This window comes from Doryrhamphus excisus, chromosome 10 (genome assembly GCF_030265055.1).
Source record: "Doryrhamphus excisus isolate RoL2022-K1 chromosome 10, RoL_Dexc_1.0, whole genome shotgun sequence".
Classification (NCBI taxonomy): Eukaryota; Metazoa; Chordata; class Actinopteri; order Syngnathiformes; family Syngnathidae; genus Doryrhamphus; species Doryrhamphus excisus.
In genome coordinates, this window is record NC_080475.1 from 1,155,379 (window position 1) to 1,176,194 (window position 20,816).

The 20,816-nt window shown below is 39.4% G+C and overlaps 2 protein-coding genes across 2 annotated transcripts; one reads left to right on the top strand and one right to left on the bottom strand.

The window, feature by feature from the left end:
- Positions 1 to 5,204: 5,204 nt before the first annotated feature.
- Positions 5,205 to 13,184, bottom strand: serinc2l (serine incorporator 2, like). The gene is made up of 10 exons (XM_058083647.1): positions 13,072 to 13,184; positions 12,208 to 12,369; positions 11,871 to 12,058; positions 10,341 to 10,420; positions 10,113 to 10,250; positions 9,841 to 10,010; positions 8,356 to 8,446; positions 7,071 to 7,215; positions 6,776 to 6,985; positions 5,205 to 6,605 (listed from the first exon to the last, which is right to left on the bottom strand). The coding sequence occupies exons 1-10, from the start codon at positions 13,108 to 13,110 to the stop codon at positions 6,467 to 6,469; spliced, it is 1,362 nt and encodes a 453-aa protein (XP_057939630.1). The 5' UTR covers positions 13,111 to 13,184; the 3' UTR covers positions 5,205 to 6,466.
- A 1,862-nt stretch (positions 13,185 to 15,046) lies between these two features.
- On the top strand, positions 15,047 to 19,936 carry LOC131136596 (uncharacterized protein C6orf163 homolog). Its single transcript, XM_058083649.1, has 7 exons — positions 15,047 to 15,183; positions 15,833 to 15,879; positions 17,119 to 17,288; positions 18,409 to 18,561; positions 19,120 to 19,272; positions 19,343 to 19,534; positions 19,601 to 19,936. The coding sequence occupies exons 1-7, from the start codon at positions 15,074 to 15,076 to the stop codon at positions 19,637 to 19,639; spliced, it is 864 nt and encodes a 287-aa protein (XP_057939632.1). The 5' UTR covers positions 15,047 to 15,073; the 3' UTR covers positions 19,640 to 19,936.
- The last annotated feature ends 880 nt before the right edge of the window (positions 19,937 to 20,816 follow it).

Genomic DNA, 20,816 nt, shown 5'->3' on the forward strand with positions numbered 1-20,816 from the left:
GTAACGTTGTATTTCAGAAAAAGAACATCTTACCCGCGGTAAAGTATGGTGGTGGTAGTGTGATGGTCTGGGACTGGACCTTGAAGACTTGCTGTGATAAATGGAACCATGAATTCTGCCGTTTACCACAAAATCCTGAAAAAAAAATCCTAAACAACATCTCTGAGAGAGGTGCTGGCACCTAATCTAGATGGGGTTTGAGGTCAGGGCTCTCCACACCAAACTCACTTAACCATACGTTGATATGAGCTTTGTACTTTTTTTACATTGGGAACAAAAGTGTCTCTTTTGGCTAAAATGAGGGACATAAAACAATAGATCTAACGGGTCTAGATCTGCACCTCAATACTTTAATATCTACTACCTCATTTACTCAAAATTAGAGGATATTAACATAAGTTTTTAGGTGTTTTCCCACAGCCACACATGTACCAAGAAGTGAAACCTGACAACAAACCTGACGCCATTGTTTTCAGTTGATTTAAAATGGGTGTGTTATTGTATTAAATGCATAATAACATCCTTTTGTTTGGAGCCCCCCCTGTCGTATTTTGGAGAACTGCACCTGCTAGTTTTACCTCAGTTGACCCGGTGAAAATGTTACTATTACATATGTACTATTGTAATTATGTACACATACTGTATGTCCCGTATGTATGCAGTTCAATAAAGCATCCGCGACTGCTACAGTCAGTTAGCATCTCACATTAGCCGCATCTGTGCATCTGCTGTATATTTGTTCCCAGTGCCACGGAAAGGGAAAGGAAAAGTGTGAGGGGCTGGAAAAATAAGCGAGCTAAAAAGGAAAAGACGCGTGGGAGGAAGTGAGAGACAAGAGGAGGCGGCGATGGGAGGCGTGTGCAGGAAGACGCAGCGGCGTGAGCGTTCCTTACTGCTACAATATGACTCTGACGGGCTTATGTAACCAGACTTGGCCTGGCATTTGGCTCTCAGCAGACGCCGGCTGAACTGACGGTTATATAACCGCATCAGCTGCGCCGCCGTGCAGGGGAAGGGGAGGGAGGACGGGGAGAGGGGGGGGTTAGCATGCGTACTAGAGAGCGCTTTACACTGCTGCAGTCAGGGATGGCCGGGTGTCAGGGGTTGAAGGATGAGAAACACCCTCTGAATCAGGGAGGGTGACCAGTCTGGGTGGGCTATGGACCATGGACATGCAGTAAGTACACCCGAGATAAATCCCAACCTGTGCTGACCCTGCTTTGCGTCCAAGATGGGACAAGATCTCGTGTTCGATGCCGATATCCCGCATCCAAACCTACTTTTGGTAATGGTAATGTTTTTATTTCATTTGAACATGCATCAGATTACAATTGAATGCATCCCATAATCAGTTCACAGTTCCACATGTCCAAAAGGAGTAGGAAGAAGCAAAGCTTATTAAATCCTACCCCTCCATCTGGTACTTTTACAATCAGTAACTGTTACATTTGTTCACTTCCTGCTTTCCTAAAAAAAAATATTTTTTTTTAATTTTTTGTCACATACCAAAGTACGAGGTGATATGACCATCCAATGACATAATGGTTACCATAGTAACAGTCAATATAGTGATATGTATAGCACATCATGACTGGTTCAAGACTCTTCATCCTTGTATTTAGCAAACATCAACTGCTTGTATTGTTTCTTGAATTGGCTCATCGTTGTGCATTGTTTGAGGGTCTTACTCAATCCATTCCATAGTTTGATTCCACATACTGAAATGCTATGGCTAGCATAACGTAGTCCTAGCATAGAAGTGTTTCAAATGTACTTCTTCCCTGAGATCATATTTCTCCTCTCTTGTAGAGAAGTATTGGATGACATTTTTTAGCTAATTGGTTATTTTTAGCCTTATGCCATATTTTAGCTGTTTGAAGATGAACTATATCAGCAAGTTGAAGTATTAGTGATTTTAGAAATAAGGAGTTAGTATGTTCTCTGTAGGCGGCATTATGAATTATCCTTACTGACCTTTTTTGCAGTACATTTAGCGAGTGAAGATTGCTTTTATAGTTATTAGCCCATATTTCCACACAATAAGTAAGATATGGTAGAACCAGAGAGCAATAAAGAGTGTGGAGTGATTTCTGATAACAAATTTAGTTTTGTTCAATATTGAAATATTTCTGGCCACCTTATGTTGTATATTTGTAATATGAGGTTTCCAGCTCATATTTTCATCTATTGTGATCCCCAGAAATGTATTTTCCTTCACCCTTTCCTACACCGTCTATTTGTATTTGCTGGTACGTGTCCTTTCTGCTCTTTTAATACCTCAAATGCACTTTTACAGTCAAACATCCAGCAGGGCCTCAATCCCAAGTCAAAACCACAGCCCCTGCCTGACACAATTGAAGGGATAACGCTCCCTTCAAGTGGGAAAGCCAAGCATACAGTGTCTTTAAGATGTAAAACTCCCAGGATACCTAACCAAGCACGAGTGCAGAGCTCCACTAAGTGGTCCTTAATCAGCGCATCGCAGCCTCTTGATCTTGTATTACAGTGACAAATTGCATCAGACCATAACAGAGGAAATGAAGGTGGGGTTTATGACAGCAGAGCCAATAGCCCCAAAAAAAAAAAATGACTTCAATCTTTCCTGGGAGAGTAACTAAACTCACATTTGTAGATGTGGCGATACCAGAGGAAATAAAAGTCAAATTTATGACACTGAGATAATTCGTCCATGAATGCTGTTGGCTGTGTGCTGACATTACACTTCAAACAGAGTCTTATGAAACACTTGATTTGATTACAAAAACGGATATAAAAAATTAATTGTGGGTGTTTTTATGACAACGATAAAACTCAGATAGCAGGATTTGAATGGGGTTTGTGTTGGTCTGTTTTGTGTTTTTGTTGTTAAGCATGCTTGCTACAATGTTGTTATGGTCTGGGGCTGCATGAGTGCTGACGGACATAAACTGTGATATTCTAAAAATAGAGCAACATGTCAGTTTTCCAACAAGATAACAAAACCAAACACACCTCCAAGATGATGAGAGAAGAAGAAGAAGATGGAGTGGTCAAGACAAACTGTGCGTAGGCCCCCTTGATCCATGGAAGGGCCCTATCATGCGTGAGGCACATGAGATCATGTCATTAAAAATGCTGACAGCAATGACAGTAAACAGTACAAATAGTGAAATTCATCCACTCACTTGTCAGGCTTTGTTGGTGTAACAGTACAGCTGCTGCTTATTAAGGTAGAGAGTAGAGGTTTGGTCCCAGCTCAGAACAGTTTTTTTAATGTGTTATTTTGCACTAAAAATAATTTATTGAAAATTTGTTTCCCATGTATTCATATTCCAGCATCCCTCGTTTATCACTGTTAATTGGTTCCAGCCCTGGCCTCAATGTTAATAAATTCAATATTTTTGTACTGATTACATAGAAAGCCTGTGTGAAACCTTCTAAATACTTTATTAAACATTACACACCCGATAAACAAATATAATAAACATAATACAGTAGTGTATTATGATAGAAAATACGACAGAAATTAAGCATGAATATTTTCCGCAGTGTAACAATGTAGGGTGAGTCAATCAGTGCTGAGGATACTGAACAATAACATACTGTACTGTATAGTATGTGCACCTAGGCCTATTTTTTATTATTGAAAATGATTTAGTTAGGCCAAAAATACATTAAATGTTTTTTTTAAGAAAAACAGTGATATAGTGAGGGAGTGATAATCAATTGTGATATTGCAAGGGATTATACTCCAAAACTTGCATCTAACTAAAATACACTACACTGCTATATAAGCTTCACAGTGACTACTCTAAGTTACATCCAAGTCTCATTTCTCTATTATTGTCCCTTGAGAAGATATGATTGCTGAAATAAATGTGAGGCATGTGCTGACTTAAGCTCTTTATCTCCAGTTCAGTGTTTTTGCACAAAACATCCACACTGCCCTACATAGACAGACACCCAACATCTTCACTATCTGCCATCCCTCAAAGTCATTTTCTTTGCACGTGAAAGTGAAAAGTATCATTATACACAGTGTGACACAGTACAGGCTATTCCGATTCAGAACATACGTGGATTAGGTTGAGCGGTGGGTGGCAATGAGGGTTGCTGGGAGTCAGTCTGCAGAACGTAGTGTGTCATGTGCAGCGCCAGGCCTTGCCAAGTGGAGTGGGCCACTATTATGGCAGCCAGAAGCAACAGGAACCTGCCTCCTAAGCCAGGCAAAAACGGAAATAACACCGGAGAGGCTGGAAGCAGTACAGTACAATAGTCTAATAAAATAATACATAACGTAGTTACAATGCTAACATGGTCATAAATGTATTTATTATTCAATCAGGCATCAGTATATAAAGGCTGTTGACAGGCTAAAGCAGAGGTCTCAAACACGCGGCCCGCGGGCCAAATGTGGCCCGCAGGACACTAGTTTGAGGCCCCCGCCTTGATATGAAAGTTTAATGTTAGTGCGGCCCGCGCAAGTTTGATATGGATGCTGTATAGTATCATGTACCCAGAAAAAAATATTACGTTTGATTAAAGTTCATGTTAAAGGTTAAATAACTGTTAATAGTTATCCTCCCTATCCGTGTGGAAGTGGTAAGTTTTTGGCTATTTAAGTTTAAAGGAAATAACTTGAAGGGTACCGTCGCTAGCTCTCTAGTTGCGAGTTAGCATGTGTCTCAAGACCCTGCAGTTGCGCAATATTTTGTAAATAAAAAGAGTATAAATGTGACCATAGTCGTGTTTTGTCATGTCTACAGGGCTCTAATAATGCTTTGTTCATTTTAATCTGAAAAAAAATAATTTGTCTACCCACCAACTATATGTGGTTTCTTAAGTTTTTATTATTTGCCGTTTTATTGTTATTATTATATTTATTTATTTATTACCGAATGATTGATTTTCTTTATTCTTGATTTGTTTATTTTTTTTTTCATCTTAAACCGGAGTACCCGGAGAAAACCCATGCATGCAACATGCAAACTCCACACAGAGATGGCCGAGGGTAGGATTGAACCCCAGCTGTGAGGTCTGCGTGCTAACCACTCGACCGCCATGCAGCCCCCTTACTGTTCAAATACCTGGAATGTTGTCATAGGTTCTTGTCATCCCAAAGAGCCCTGAAAGATACAGACTGAGTGGTATTGCCTGTGTAGTCACAGGGGGAGGAGCTTGATGTGCACAGCTAAGCTCTCAAAGACACGGCGCCACAGTAAAGATTGAATTAAAGTGTTTAATCTTTAAAATAAAACCAATGTCCATACAATACTAACTTGCCAAAAGCATATGCACGCACCTCTCACCATGTGTAAGGCAAGATAAGCTCATACAGTATCAGCATGACAGATTCTTATGAAATAATAAACAAATACAAAAAAAAGGCACTCAACAGTGTTTTGAAATGTTACATATAACTATAGAACACTAGCATTTCTGCTTTGATAATAATGCACGTGCGTGAGGTGATGATGAAAAACTGTACAATACTCCAAAATATTTCATACAAAACAAAAACCATTCAAAAATGGTGGAGTTTTTAAATAATCAATGAATTTAACAAATACACTTTTCGGGATTGGTACAAGCACCCGTTATAGTGACAAGCGGGTAACCGCCATTTAATCACAACAATTCACACGACCACCGAATTCGGATCAAAACACATTCACGCTCACACGCCATATTGGAAATGATGACATATGTGTGAGCACAAGGAGCCTGGTGCACCTCACGTGGGGTTGACTGCCAAAGATCAATATGTCTCCCTGCCTACTGCTATGCAGGTACAGATGGTTGAACATGGCTGAACACGGCCAAACACAGTCAGACACGGGGGAAAGGTGTTACATCGGGAACAGGTGACCTTGGTTTAAGTGGACCAGAATGATACCACGTTAAAACTAGTCACGTGTTTAGTCTCAAGACGTGTGTTGTGTTTACGGTCTAGTTGCAAAAAGGGAACCCTCGTCCTCATCTGTGGGCTGTGCCATTTTTAGTCTTATCTCGCTCGCACACTCTCCTCTCGCTGGGGCTCAAAAGAAGGTTTCCCCTCATTTACCCCCACCTAATCAAAAGTACAAGGTTATCCACATGTGGCCAATCGGAACCGTTATGATTCTGGTTTTTGACACGTCTTCTAAAAATGGAACATTGGTTGTACTTGAATTGCGAAAGTGTCTGGTCTATTTGATAGTCAAGTAAGTCAAGTTTAGCAAAGAGATAACAGCACATATCGGTAGAGTGGCAGGAAGAAGCCTATCAAGGTGAGTCACCAGCGCACAGAATAACTTCTTGCGGCTTAAAGCTCCCATTAACTTAATGCTTAAGTGATAGATGCAGCTGATTATCAGAATCATCAAAAAAATGAGGAGTAAAATCCAAGAAGAACCAAATAATATATATTGCAATGCATTTCCTGTATTATTTCCATTCCATTCCCATTATGCCGCTAACAAAGCCAATTGTAGATAAAAAGACCTGCTCAGTTGAAATCTCTGTCAGGGAACACGAGCGGGGCGATGAGGGTCCACAGGTACAGGCTTAGACCCAGCCAGCTGGAGCACACCTTCACCCACACGGCTGGCATGCTGCTCTTCATGGCTTGGGTGGTGGTGTCGGGTCTGCGAGAGGCAACGACAACAAACTGAAACAAACTTCATGCATAAACATATCTATTATGTAAGCGTGGTGTGTGGATGGGGGCATTCATCTGAAATGAAAATAAGCCATCTTCACACTGGGTGCCCTCTAGTGGCCACACTGAGGCAGTAGCCGGAAAGTCAGTACTTACTGGTACCAGTTTGTGAGTGTCATCATGATGTAGAGCGAAGCCAGACACATGTGAAAGTGGAAGGCTGAGTAGTTGTAAGTGACGCCGTCCTCCTCATTGTCCACGGCCCTGCGTACGCCGTCTTCTCCCACCTCGCCGTCACCGCTCGTTAAGCCGCCCTCTTCCGTTTGCAGCAGCTTGTTCACCTGGGTGTTGCTGGATGAGCGGATACTGGCACACAATGGGGGACAGACAGGAAGTACTATAAGCATCATGAAACAGGAACAAAATGAAGACATTCAAGTTTGAATCCTACCTGGCGTAGAGAGTGCACAGGAAGAAGATGACGAGGCCAACAATGCTCTGGGCATCCCACCACTGCAAATGACCCGTGTCAGTAGGGGTCGTGGAGGTGCTGACGTTTGACACCAGGCTCAACAGGCTGGGGTTACACTTTCGGTCTAAGATCACAAACACACACATTATAACACAATACATTATTACAAACCTGAACTCATTAAAAAAATAAAAATGACTTGATGATTGCTGCAAATAAATAAGTCTCTGTAGTAAACAGCCATCCTGCACACCCATTCACTCTAACCATCCCCTTCAGAACAATACAGAACTTTCAAAAATACAAAAAAATGATTACCACACATATATGTCTCCATACATTTCTGGGGATCACAATAGATGAAAATATGAGCTGTAAAACCTCATATTACAAATATACAACATAAGGTGGCCAGAAATATTTCAATATTGAACAAAGCTAAATTTGTTCTCAATCAGAAATCACTCCACACTCTTTATTGCTCTCTGGTTCTACCATATCTTACTTCTTACTGTGTGGAAATATGGGCTAATAACTATAAAAGCAATCTTCACTCGCTAAATGTACTGCAAAAAAGGTCAGTAAGGATAATTCATAATGCCGCCTACACAGAACATACTAACTCCTTATTTCTAAAATCACTAATACTTCAACTTGCTGGTATAGTTCATCTTCAAACAGCTAAAATAATGCATAAGGCTAAAAATAACCAATTAGCTAAAAATGTCATCCAATACTTCTCTACAAGAGAGGAGAAATAGTTAACACACACAATAGTTAAATAGTTAACACAGGTTGCAAAGGGAACGGTTTAAAGGAGACACATAACAGAAAGTGTTTGTAATCGTGATTGTAGTTTCTGCTGAAGTTCACAATTATTTAACTGTACACACAACCTTCAATAAAGGTTAAAGTGATGGTAAATATTCATTTATGCATTTCATTCATCATTTGTATGTACAGCGAGTGTTTTTCCTCACTACATTGTTTTTTAAAGTGCAATTTTGCATATTTTTTTTTAACAGCGTATGAGCCCACATTGTGTTTTGCGTCCTTGTGGTGTATTGGTGCAAATTTATCGGTGCTCTGTTTTATGTCTGTTATTGTATTTACTACTACTACCAGTAGAGGGAGTTGTAAATGTGTGACAGTTGAAGAGGGGGATGGAAAGCGGTCGAAAATCAGCATTTAGTCGGATAGAAAGTATGGGGATTGACACAAAAAAAAAAACTAAAAGCCATGGTAATTGTTAAATAAGACTCACTTGGATTATTGGTCATGGCGGACCAAGTGATGTACATGGTGTACAGGGAGATAAGGGAAGCCTGCAGCAGGCCTGACTGGGGCTGGGCATCCTGAAAAAAAAAAAAAAAAAAGACCATAAAAACATATATCAATACTGTGCTTCTTGTTGTAAAATTACACCAAAAACATCAAATGGACCTCCGTTTGTTGACTATTTTAACCATAAAACGATATCTGACTAGATGCATAAAAATAGCGTTCTATATCAAGGAACTTCATTTGGCTCATATGCCTTGCAACAGGGTTATGGTATGGTGTTTTCCATGTGTAATGGATATAGGTTGCAGCTACAGAGGGCTATACTGTACTATTTGCGGTTCAGACATAGCTGCATGTCTTTCCCTGCATTAAATTAAATTATTTTATTTATTATTATTATTATTTATTATTTTTATTAATTAATTTTTTTTTCATGGTAACTTAAATAGAAAGTATTTGCTGTAGAGGACCCTGAGGATGCCGCTTCACAAGTCAATTCATTCAATATTTTCCAGCAGGAAGATGATTTGACAAGATGTGATGTTGTGTCAAGGTATGTTTGACACAATAATATAATATATTATAGGCCTGTTTCTTAAAGGGGAACTGCAATTTTTGGGAATTTTGCCCATCATTCACAGTCCTTATATGAAACATGAACACATACTTGTTTCCCTTTTCTGTGCATTATAGCGCTAGAAAAGGGGTTACTATGAGACGGACGTTATGGAAAATACCTATTTTGACACTATAGCCCTCACAAAATAAAAAAAACAAAACAAAAACACCAACAGTGTTCCATTGACATAACTGACTTGTATATTAACCAAGCTATAGTGATATTATCATTGTAGCAGCGAACATGAAAAACTATTTTATCTGGCGGACTAACACAACGCCTCGCTAAGCTAATCAAAGAGATACCAAGCTCTCAATTTCCCTACAAAGATGCTGGTTTGTCATCAGCATTTTTTTTACCTGAGGACTGGAGCATGTCTTGTGCTGGAAGATACAGCCATCCCAAAGGGAGCGGACATTGTAAGTGTTGTCGCTGTATCTATGCCACTGTCGTTAGCGGAATTAGCATAAGTATGTGTATCAATGTGCCTGGGAAAGAAGTTTTGGTAGTGTTTTAAATCCTCAAAATACGGCAAGATACTGTAACTATTACATGTTATCATCAGTGTAGCGTACGTGTTACCTACCTAACTACTACTCATTAGTTCCTCAGTAACTATTACTGTATTGTATTTTTGTGTTGTTTATTTAGAAGGGAAACCGAGGATTTTTTTAAAATTAAGCTGTGTCTTGGACCTGCTTTGACAGTACCTGTATAATTTAAAAAATATATAAAAAATATATTAAAAATATTTTGCCATCTAAAAAGGTTGATGGAGAAACAAATGTGAGTTATTCTGGAGAGTCTTTTAGAATAGATAAAATGGAGAAGTACTAATCCATTTACCTGAACCTTGGGTAGGATGGCGACAATGGAGACGATGATACAGAAGATCAGGTTGAGGCTGATGACAACCTTGTGCTCTGTGCAGTCATCTGGTAACGTGTAGTAAATGTAACACAGGACAACAGCGGTGAAAGCCAGAGCGTAGTTGAGGACTGTGAAAGTCAGCAGGCCTGGGAATCCACAGTAACAACACAAAAGACGGTGTGTGGGTAAATCATTGTTTATATCACATGTATGCCGCATGACTTGCTAGACCAAGACGTTTGCCATACCTGCATACCAGCATTTGTTGTCATTATTTTCAGCCTTTTCTACCCAGGATGCGTTCCAGGAGTGAGCAAAGTCGATGAGGAGAATGAGTTGGATCAAAATGAAGATGAAGGAGCCCACTACTCCAAAATAGTACCACACTGTGAAACACACATCATACATGACTTATACCAACACCTTAAATACTCATAACAGCTGAAACTATAGAAGTGAGGAAATTATGGACATACCAGTGTGAAATGTTCCATCAGGGATGAAAAAGGCTCCCACTGTAATCCCAACTAAGATCAGAAATTTAAAGAACCAGAAACTGAAAAACAAACCGAAAATAAATAAATACACGATTAGCACAGTAGATGGCTGACATTTTTCTGAAAATATTGTTAAAAAAATGAGGGCTGTCAAAGTTAACACGATAATTAATGAGTTAATGGAAATGAACGCACTATTCTTTTGACATGCGATTAAAGATTTCAATTTATTTGCAGTATTATTATTATTATTATTATATAATTGTTTTATTTCATTTGAACATGCATCAGATTACAATTGAGTGCATCCCATAATCAGTTCACAGTTCCACATGTCCAAAAGGAGTAGGAAGAAGCAAAGCTTATTAAATCCTACCCCTCCATCTGGTACTTTTACAATCAGGCACTGTTACATTTGTTCACTTCCTGCTTTCCTAATATAATTTAAGGTTTTTTTTTTGTCGCATACCGAAGTACAATGTGATATACAATATACAATGACATAATGTGTAACATAGTAACTGTCAATATGGTGATATGTATAGCACATCATGACTGGTTCAAGACTCTTCAACCAGTCTATTATATTAGCATTAGCAGTTTATTGTATTAGCATTTGTGTTTGAACTTCTGTGTTTATAAAAGAATAAAACACAACACTAACACTAACAGAATAAAACTTGCATGTCGCAAAACTTGCGGTGTCATATTTTATCCACTGATATCCATTTTGTGTTGATCCATTTAAAAAACAGAATGTTGAATAAAAATTAGCATAAAGCTAACATATATCCATTGTCAGTGATCTTCTAAAACAAAGAAGACTATTTATAGATTAAAAACGTTATCTGTGATTAATTCTGAATTAACTGTGGACAAAATGCAATTAATCGCAATTAACTAATTCCGCCATTTTCCACTCCCGGCCATTTTCGAGGATTTTGACTGATCTTTTAAGACATATAGAATATTGGGTTGTAGGTCTATATACATATGGAACCAACCAAAAGATAGATTAGACTCTCGTCTTTCATCAGGAACTGTAGAGTGGTTCTACAGTTTTCTGTTCTTTCGTAGTCTGCAGCAGAACATAGGTAAGTTTCAGCCACATATCAGTTCTCAACAACAAAAAAAAGGTAGAAAAACATCCTTTTGTGAAAAGATACATTTGAATAACTTTCACATTGAAACTGTGTGTGTGTGTGCACGCTTTAAAATTTCCCTTCAATACTTAACTTTGTGCATACTACACGCTACCTTGTGCTCTTCCACTTCCTGCTTACTGTGGCGTGTGTCAGATGCATGATGCATGCCGAACTCTTATAGCGCACTAAATGTGCAAAAACGCATATAAATACGCCTTTAGGATCGGGCGTTGGGGTTGGAAAAAAAAAATTCAAAAACCTCTTTGGTTGCGATTGAGTTAAATATATCAATCGATTGACAGCCCTACTAAAAATTGAAGACATGGATAAATCAACACAAGTCAAATCTGTTTCCAACATTTACCCATTCTGAATTGCAGCACGGGGGTCTTTGCTGCTACGGACGCGAATCATGATGAGGAAGAAGAGGAAGAAGAAGCACGTCATGGCAAAGCACATGCGATACACAGACTTGTAGCCCACAATGACATCACAGTTGAACTGGTTTTCAACACCAGGGATAGTCGTCCCTCCTTGGCAAAATCCTGGAATCTGCAAGACATAAAAAATAAAAATAAAAAACTAATTCATGTGCTTCTTATCTGCAAGTGTAGAAAATATCAATCTCAAGAGGACAGTATAATAACAATTGCAAGTAAAATTGTAAAATTTCAAAACAAAACAATTGTGTCTGAACTCACTTTGCGGAGCTGTGCTTCCATTCCGGGAAGGATCATGATGACGGCCACAAAGGTCCCCAGCAGCAAAAAAAAGCTGAAAACCAATCGTGTGACGGTGGAGTTGTTTGAGGAGGGACAGCAGCCACACAGCAGACATGGCGCTGAGCCACACAGACAGGAGGCCTGCAGTGATGGAGATAAGGGAAAACAACTATTTCAGCTTTGGTTGGACAGTTGACTCTTAACCTGCACAGCGAGGACACATTATGACAGTAGATTAGTTTTTTGGGTTTTTTTTTTTACACCTTTCCTTTTTTCTTAAGGTAAAAATAAAAGTAACAAATGTAATACCAAAAAGAATTAAACAAAAAATATGTTTGAATATGTAAATACAAAGCAAAGAATAAAATGCAACATATAACAAAGACTAACCTGGTGGCCGCTTAGTCATTATTTGCTCATCTCTATCACATGATTTCCATTTACAACTACGCATATCGCCACCTGCTGGTCGTTCAACAGAACGCACTTTTAAGTTCGACTTAAACATTAAACGACACAAGCCAACAACATGTTGGTTTGAATCAATCCAAACTTATATAATAATACTAATAATGTAAAAAAATGTTATTGTATCTGCTCGTAGATGAATAATTAATATCCAAGACTGTTCACCCGACAACGGCGGGCTTGCTAACTTCCTGGAAAAAAATAATGGCTTCATATGAAGTAGCATAAAGTATTACACGGTTATACGTACCCTTACGTAACACAAATTACTAAATTGACGTTTTAGGTGGCGTCAAGTCAATTTGCCGCGCTCGTAGTTGGATTATACGAGGAAGTAAACGTTGAGGTTACAGTTCGATATGGATGAATACTTACACAACTGGCTAAAGAGCATAAGGCCAAACAAGCTCCCATGATGACAGCCGAATGTTGGGATGTGTTGTCGCCCTTCCTTGTGTTGAAGCTGGCAGACGATAAACAGGAAATGTCTGTATGGTAAAAACAGCATTTAGATGAAATGTCGCCATCTAGTGGCCTGGCGACTCAATACTACTGCACAGACTACATGCACTGAAACCGGGGCCATTGAATTGTGCATGTATGTACACACCTGAACAAAAACTTGGGAAGAAATAACAAGTATTGCAGTTTGTATTGTGGATTGTAAGTATAAAATGCAAAAAAAGAAAAAAAAACGCAAAATACAAAAAAATAGAGCCTGCAGTTAGTTGAAAACTGTACATTTTGTATGCTGATTTTGAAGTCCACCTTGAATAGGTGATACTACATATGTAGATACAAAACTCTGGCTAAAATGGACATTCATAAAAATTCTGATTCAGTGTTTGCGTGTGGATGTGTAAATGAGATTTCCAGTGTGTATCCTTATAAAGCGCACAGGATATTAAAAAAACATTTATTGGTTAAGGTTTACGTGTTAATAGTAATGTACACATCATTATACATCTAAGCTATCACTAGAGTTGTCCCTTGTTTATCACGGTTAATTGGTGCCAGACCCGAGTGCAACAAATTAATTTCCGAAAAGTCGTAGTAGTAGTAATAGTGGAATAGAAAACATGTTTATGATATTTTTAAATGCAGTTTCTAACATTATTAGAGCCCCCTATGCATGAAATAACACCCACATAGTTACCTTTACATTTGTATTACCCAATATAGTAGATATAACCCGAAAAAAGATAACAAAAACTCACACATTAAAAGTTTGTTGTTTTTTTTCTGGGCAGCGTATTATGATCCCAGCTTTAAACGGCTTTACCCCATACAGAAGATATCCATCCATTTTCTATGTCGCCAGCCAGCCAGCCAGCCAATCGCAGAGCACATATAGACAAACAACCATTCACAATCACATTCATACCTATGAACAATTTGGAGTCGCCAATTAACCTAGCATGTTTTTGGAATGTGGGAGGAAACCGGAGTACCCGGAGAAAACCCCTGCATGCACGAGGAGAACATGCAAACTCCACACAGATATGCAGAGATTTGTATATGTCATAATAAATGTGGAAAGATTAAAAGTAATTAATCTTAATGTCATATTTCAACCTGGCATTTTAATGGTGTGTGCCAATGTTTTTATATCTACCATATACCACTGATTTTGTATGGTCTATTTGAGGCATGAATCATGCAATATACACTGGTGAAAGGTTTTATAACAACCTGAATTAAAGGAGTTCATTTTACAGCAAGATAAAAGACCAAAATGTAAATATATAAAATAGGCCAGAACGGCTCTGCAGGAGAAAATGATATCACTACCGGCAGAACTGGATAGAAGAATGAAAGCAAAGTCTGACAATGGCTTGTTTCAACCACATTTTGGTTCATAATTTGATTCAGTTCACCATTTTTATTCTTTCTTTTGTATGAAATATATTTTGGGTTTTAATCTTAGTGAATCCCTGAGCAACTACATGAATGCAGGAGGGCACTAAATGGTTCTGGGAAATTTCTATGTTTTGATTCTGGGTGTTTTTGCAGGTTAGAGACTTAATATTTTCTGTATTGTGAGCCAAAAGAAGGTGGAGTCAATAAAAATATCAGGTGTTTTGCATTCAGTTAGCCTCACCTATATACAGTACTATGTAGTACTGAACTGTGGTTTAAGCAAAGCCTATAAAATATGAGGTCTATCAACTCATTAAGTTCAGGTTTCTTATACTTTCTTATACGTTCAATGCTGAAAAGTCACTATGCTTAGTTTTGAACAGGTTATGTCAGCTACGTGAACAACTTTTAGACAAATAAAGTGCCTCACGTGACGTCTCTTTGACAATGTTGTTTAATACAGTGGCAACAGACCCCCTGATTGGCGAAATCGGACCAATCAGCGTCAAGAAGTGTAATGACGTCAGTGGTACAGATTTTTGCGCGAGACTGCTCAGGTTGGCGGGTTAAACACACACACAAAAACTCGAGTGTAGGTCCTCAACCGAGCTCTTCTAACACACAAAGGTGAGTATTAGACTGAAGTAGTCGTTCAAACAGGATTTAACGTCGTTTAGATATCCTGTTGAGAGCTTGAGGGGTGTAATTGTAATGCTAGTAGCGTCCGAAGCGGGGTTAAACTTCACAAGAAAGTCAAGTTGAGGAGTCAACGGGCGCTCGACATGGCCGCTGTGCACGCGACCCGACTACAACCTTCGGCAAAAGCTGAAATTTACATTTGTCAAAGTGTCCGAGCACTTTAAATATCACCTGCTTTCTGAATATTTACTATTTTACTATTTATTTTACTATTTATTATCTATTCTCTGTCTGACGCAGTGTTTGCTTTCCGAATAATATATCCCCACGCATCCATTGTTTGCCTCACACTTGCTAACCTGTGCAAGTGGGGCAGTCAGTGAAGTGGAACCATGTTTTGACTTGTCTCAGATTATGCAACGCTAACTGACACTGAATAGTTCCCATGCGTGTTTAGAAAATTAATTTCCATGTGGCTTTTGTCGGCATGCTAAATGCTGAACTCCAGTGTCCCGTATATAGTGCGTAGAAATTTATAGTAATATAACTAAGTAAGGTTCTAGCCTCAGCATGTTTACCTTGAATCCACTGTATATTCACGTTGCAACTTGGTTTAATGTTTACTTTTTATTTCTAGTGGTATTGTTGCTGGCAGCATCTCGGCTGAAATGGCAAACATTGGAGGTGAGTGTGAGATTATGCAATATGATATTTTTTCCCTCGATTAAATGAAGTCCCTCTGTATTTTGCAGAATAGCCACGTTTAAATGAGAAGTTTTTCTCTTTCCAAATGACCATTCCGAAAGTAATGGTATACATGAAAAGGAATATTCCAATCGCGTGTCTACATCCGCTATAATCAACCAGAATAGTCAATGGGGCATGCGCAGTAAAGCGTAAACACCAACATCACGTGATACCGACTTCCTCCAGTTTTTCTTTCACTTGTTGGAATAACTCCGTATTGCCAGTTTTTCCTTCGTCCAGTCTTGAAATTTAGTTTGAATCAAAAACAAACTTTCCGCAGCAGTCCAGTGCCGAACGCTCGCCTCCATTTTTTAAAATCGAAGAACGTCTGGAGCTGCGTGTTACGTCATATCTCAGCATTCGCTGAAAGAACGCACCCGGGAACAGGAAAAGATAAAGTTCAATCTTGCTAATATTTTATAATTAAGCTCGGCACATGTTTTATATAGATATGTATTTTCTTTTTTAATAAAACTGGACTTGTGAATGGCGTATAGAAGGGTTTAGATTCTGTTCCACAGATGGCGCTAATGCACACGAAAGCTGCTTGCCAACCGCCAATAAACAACAGAAGAAGAAAAACACCATGAAGACAACTTTCCAATTGAGCGGGTACAAGATACCTCAATCGGATTGGGGAAAGGAATATTCCACCCCTGTGAATCCCATTATATATTAATTCGGATTGGCACTTTTCTTTCGGAATGAGGTGTATACAAAGGTTGGATTCTTTCCGTTTGAGCAAATTACCCGGAATTGGAATATTTGGGTCCATGTAAACGTGGCTATAGCTGCCTTTATTATTATTTCAAGATGCATTTCATGACATCAATGAAAAAAATGTGAAACTTCACTCCTTTTATGAGTATTGAGCCTTGCTGGTTTTGCTTCCTGGAAACACAAGCAGCTGTGACACAGCTTAGAAGATTTGTTTTCTTTTGACCTGTGTGACAAAAGCAGTGACCCCGAATGATAGCCAAAGACCATGTTAACCCCTTAATTACTCAGGCGGTCAGTGACACTCACACAATGGATGCTCTGTTGTGGCACCCGCAAGGCATGTTTCGTAATTGAACTGGTCAGTCCACAGCAACTGAAATGTTGGACATTCATCCAACGTGTGCGTTGGTGTTGTCTTTGTACCAGAATTAGTGAGCGCGTGTCTTTGTTTTGCAGACCTCCAAGTTAAGGAGCTGAACAAGCGGGCTTCAGGTCAGGCGTTTGAGCTCCTCCTGAGCCCCTCCTCTGACATCAAAACGCAGTTTCCACTGTCCCCACTCAAAAAGAAGGAAATATCACTGGATGAGATTATGCGGAAACTGGAAGCGGCAGATGAGCGACGCAAGGTATCTTTAACATGGGAAATGACAAACTGGAGATTAATATCGTAACTCTTATACAGTTGTAAATAGTTTATCACGGGTAATTACTTCCTGGGAAGTGAATTTCCACAAAGTAAGATTCAATATTAAATGTAATATTTTTGTAGTTGGAGAGCATATAAAACCTTTTTATGACCTTGTAAATATGTTTTTAGCACCATTAAAGCCCTGTAGACATGATATAACACCCCTATCGTCACATTTATACTTTCTTTCATTCATTTTCTACCGCTTATCTTCACAAGTGCTGTGGTGGGTGCTGGAGCCTATCCCAGCTGTCTTCGGGCGAGAGGTGGGGTACGCCCTGGACGGGTTACCAGCCAATCACAGGGCACATATAGACAAACAACCATTCACACTCACATTCATACCTATGGACAATTTGGAGTCGCCAATTAACCTAGCTTCATTCATTAATTCATTTTCTACCGCTTTTTCCTCATGAGGGGCGTGTGGGATGCTGGAGCCTATCCCAGCTGTCTTCGGGCGAGAGGCGGGGTACACCCTGGACTGGTGGCCAGCCAATCACAGGGCACATATAGACAAACAACCATTCACACTCACATTCATACCTATGGACAATTTGGAGTCGCCAATTAACCTAGCTTGTATTAGCTAATATAAATATAAATAAGACGCTCACATGTTGGCATTAACAGCTGCTGTGGTGACTGTCAATGTCACATCAATGTCATGTTACTGACACCTAGAGGCCAGTGTAGAATACTGGTACTCAGCTGCTGTTTGTAATTGAGACTCACAATGCATTTCAGTCGCAGAGAACACATGGAATGAACATTCACACCTGAGCACCTGCTGTCGTCCACTCTCTACACTGCTAACCTGCTGCTGGCACTAGCTGACATCACTTCCAAGACCCCAATTCTTAAAAGCACACACACAACAGGTCACAATACTGATCTCATGTTTGAACTGCGATGTAGGGGGGGATTTACATGCCACACAAAGTACTTCCAGCTCTAGTTCTTCTTCAGAAGTACAAGCATTCCAACATTAACACAGTTTATTGTCAGTCGGTGAAGCAAATTTAAACACCAGAGCTAACAATACTTTTTTTTGTCAGAACCACGAGGCAGAAGTGCTGAAAAACCTGGCGGAGAAACGAGAGCACGAGAAGGAAGTGATCCAAAGGGCCATTGATGAATGCTACAAATTTAGCAAGAACACCCAAGAGAAGCTTACTCAAAAGATGGTGGCTGCGGAGGAAAGACACAAGGTAATTTCATTTTTCTACTGCTTATCGTCATGAGGGTTGCGGGGGTGCTGGAGCCTATCCCAGCTGTCTTCGGGCGAGAGGCAGGGTACACCCTGGACTGGTCGCCAGCCAATCACAGGGCACATATAGACAAACAACCATTCACACTCACATTCATACCTATGGACAATTTGGAGTCGCCAATTAACCTAGCATGTTTTTGGAATGTGGGGGGAAGCCGCAGTCCTCGGAGAAAACCCTATTATGAAAAACAAACTTGAGTTGCAATTTTGGAAAATTAGGTCATAAAAAGTCATAATTATGAGAACAAATTTACCTTAAGAAAATCAAATAGTTAAAAATAACTGCTGTCATTTAACAAAATAAAGTCAAAATATTAAGAGAAAAAACGATGACAAAAAAATTAGAAAAAAGTAAAAAAAAATTTATTTACGCATACACGGGGAGAACATGCAAACTCCACACAGAGATGGCTGCATGAGGGTGGAATTGAGCTCGGGTCTCCTAGCTGTGAGGCCTGCGTGTTAACCACTCCACTGCATTTTGCATTTTTGCCAGATCCACGAAGCGGAAGTAATGAAAAACCTCGCTGAGAAAAGAGAGCGTGAAAAGGAAGTGCTCCAGCGGGCCATCGATGAAGGCTGCAACTTCAGCAAGACCACTCAGGAGAAGCTTAACCAGAAAATGGAGGCTGCGGAAGAAAGACACAAGGTAAATAAAAAAAAATCTACAAAAGAGCCGTGTGCAAAACATAGTAAAAATTGTGCCTTTTTTTTGTCAGAGCCACGAGGCTGAAGTATTGAAACAATTGTCTGAGAAACGAGAGCACGAGAGGGAAGTCCTCCAGCGGGCTATTGACGAATGCTGCAACTTCAGCAAGACCACGAAAGAGAAGCTCAATCAGAAGATGGAGGCCAACCAGGACAACCGCAACGCACGAATGGCTGCTCTTGATAAAAAACTCAAAGACAAGGTGAGAAGAATGACACACGATCAGTGAGAACAGAAATCACGGTCCTGTTGTTATGTCTTGAAACAGGACAAGAAGATTGAAGAATTGAAGAAAACAAGAGTCTGAAGAAAGGATCAATATTTTTTTTCATAAATCTTCTCAATGGGCATTTTTGCTTAACATTATTGCTGTAGTAGTGACTTCAATATTTAGTGTCCTTTTTGCATGAGTAGGTTCTTATGGCAGCTGATTACATTGTAGTCTTTAAGGTGTGAGGTACGGTATATTTCCTGTTTTGGAGGTATTATAACCAATACACTGGTCCATATATTCAGTGCTGTTCCAAATTTCAGGTACTGTCTATATCCTCATCTTTTTGTACCTTGATTTACCTTGTTTGTATCCCTGCGTTGTTTCCAGTAAACTTGATATGAATGAAGCTGTTCTTTCTGCCCAATAGTTTTACACTACTGACATCTAGTGGCGGTTCTATTTACTGCAGGCAAGTATTACTTTTTGTGTTTTTCACAATTTCAAAACGCTTTCTGTCATAAAAAATAATGAAAGCTTGGATGAATTTGATAGATGCTTGCAATCCTGTCACCGGAACCACTATAGATATCAAAAATAGTCATAAAAAGTGTGAAGTTTTGGCACACCAGGCCATTCAACCAATGGGAAGTGCAACAGATTATACAACTGAATTTTTGTCCATTCATTCTGACGGAAGATTGCCTGCTGACACACAGGATGTCTGAGTTGGTAAGATATTTTTTAGCAGTCCTAACAATGAGGCTAATGATCCGTTGCTTCTTTACTCCTACTTATTTATAGAGGGAGAAAACATCCATATGTTTTCTATACTACTTGGGTTCATTAGGGTAACTGGTGAGCTGGAGCCTATCCCAGCTGACTGTTTTTTGTGTATAAAATGCACTGTTCCATTGTAGTCAAAACATGGTTTCTTTTCTATAGTGCATGTTATACTGAGCAGCTAACACTTAACAATTCACAATTAGCTGAATTTCTGGTTCTGTGGTCACCACCACATATTCCCTCTTGGTCTTTAGTGGTACCCCACTGTGGTGGCGTCAGAAAACCACACAGGAACCTCATCAAGTGTCTGTTTTTGCTTGCTCATGATCAGGAGTGAGTTTTTAAAATCAGACTCCATGTGTTTTTTTTTTTTTGCTGTTTTCTTGCCTCATGTTGCTTGTCAAAATGGTTAGGAACGCACACTGAGAACACATTCAACAGTGTGGGTGGGTGTGGGGGTAAAGAATTGTCACTGGCTTGAGGGAGA

Coding starts and splice junctions, on each gene's coding strand:
- serinc2l (XM_058083647.1), bottom strand. CDS start 13,110: ATGGGAGCTTGTTTGGCCTTATGCTCTTTAGCCAGTTGT. Junction 12,370..13,071: donor TATGCTCTTTAGCCAGTTGT/GTAAGTATTCAT, acceptor CCATCACTGCAG/GCCTCCTGTCTGTGTGGCTC. Junction 10,421..11,870: donor CGTGCTGCAATTCAGAATGG/GTAAATGTTGGA, acceptor TTTGTTTTTCAG/TTTCTGGTTCTTTAAATTTC.
- LOC131136596 (XM_058083649.1), top strand. CDS start 15,074: ATGACGTCAGTGGTACAGATTTTTGCGCGAGACTGCTCAGGTTGGCGG. Junction 18,562..19,119: donor CTGCGGAGGAAAGACACAAG/GTAATTTCATTT, acceptor CATTTTTGCCAG/ATCCACGAAGCGGAAGTAAT. Junction 19,535..19,600: donor ATAAAAAACTCAAAGACAAG/GTGAGAAGAATG, acceptor GTCTTGAAACAG/GACAAGAAGATTGAAGAATT.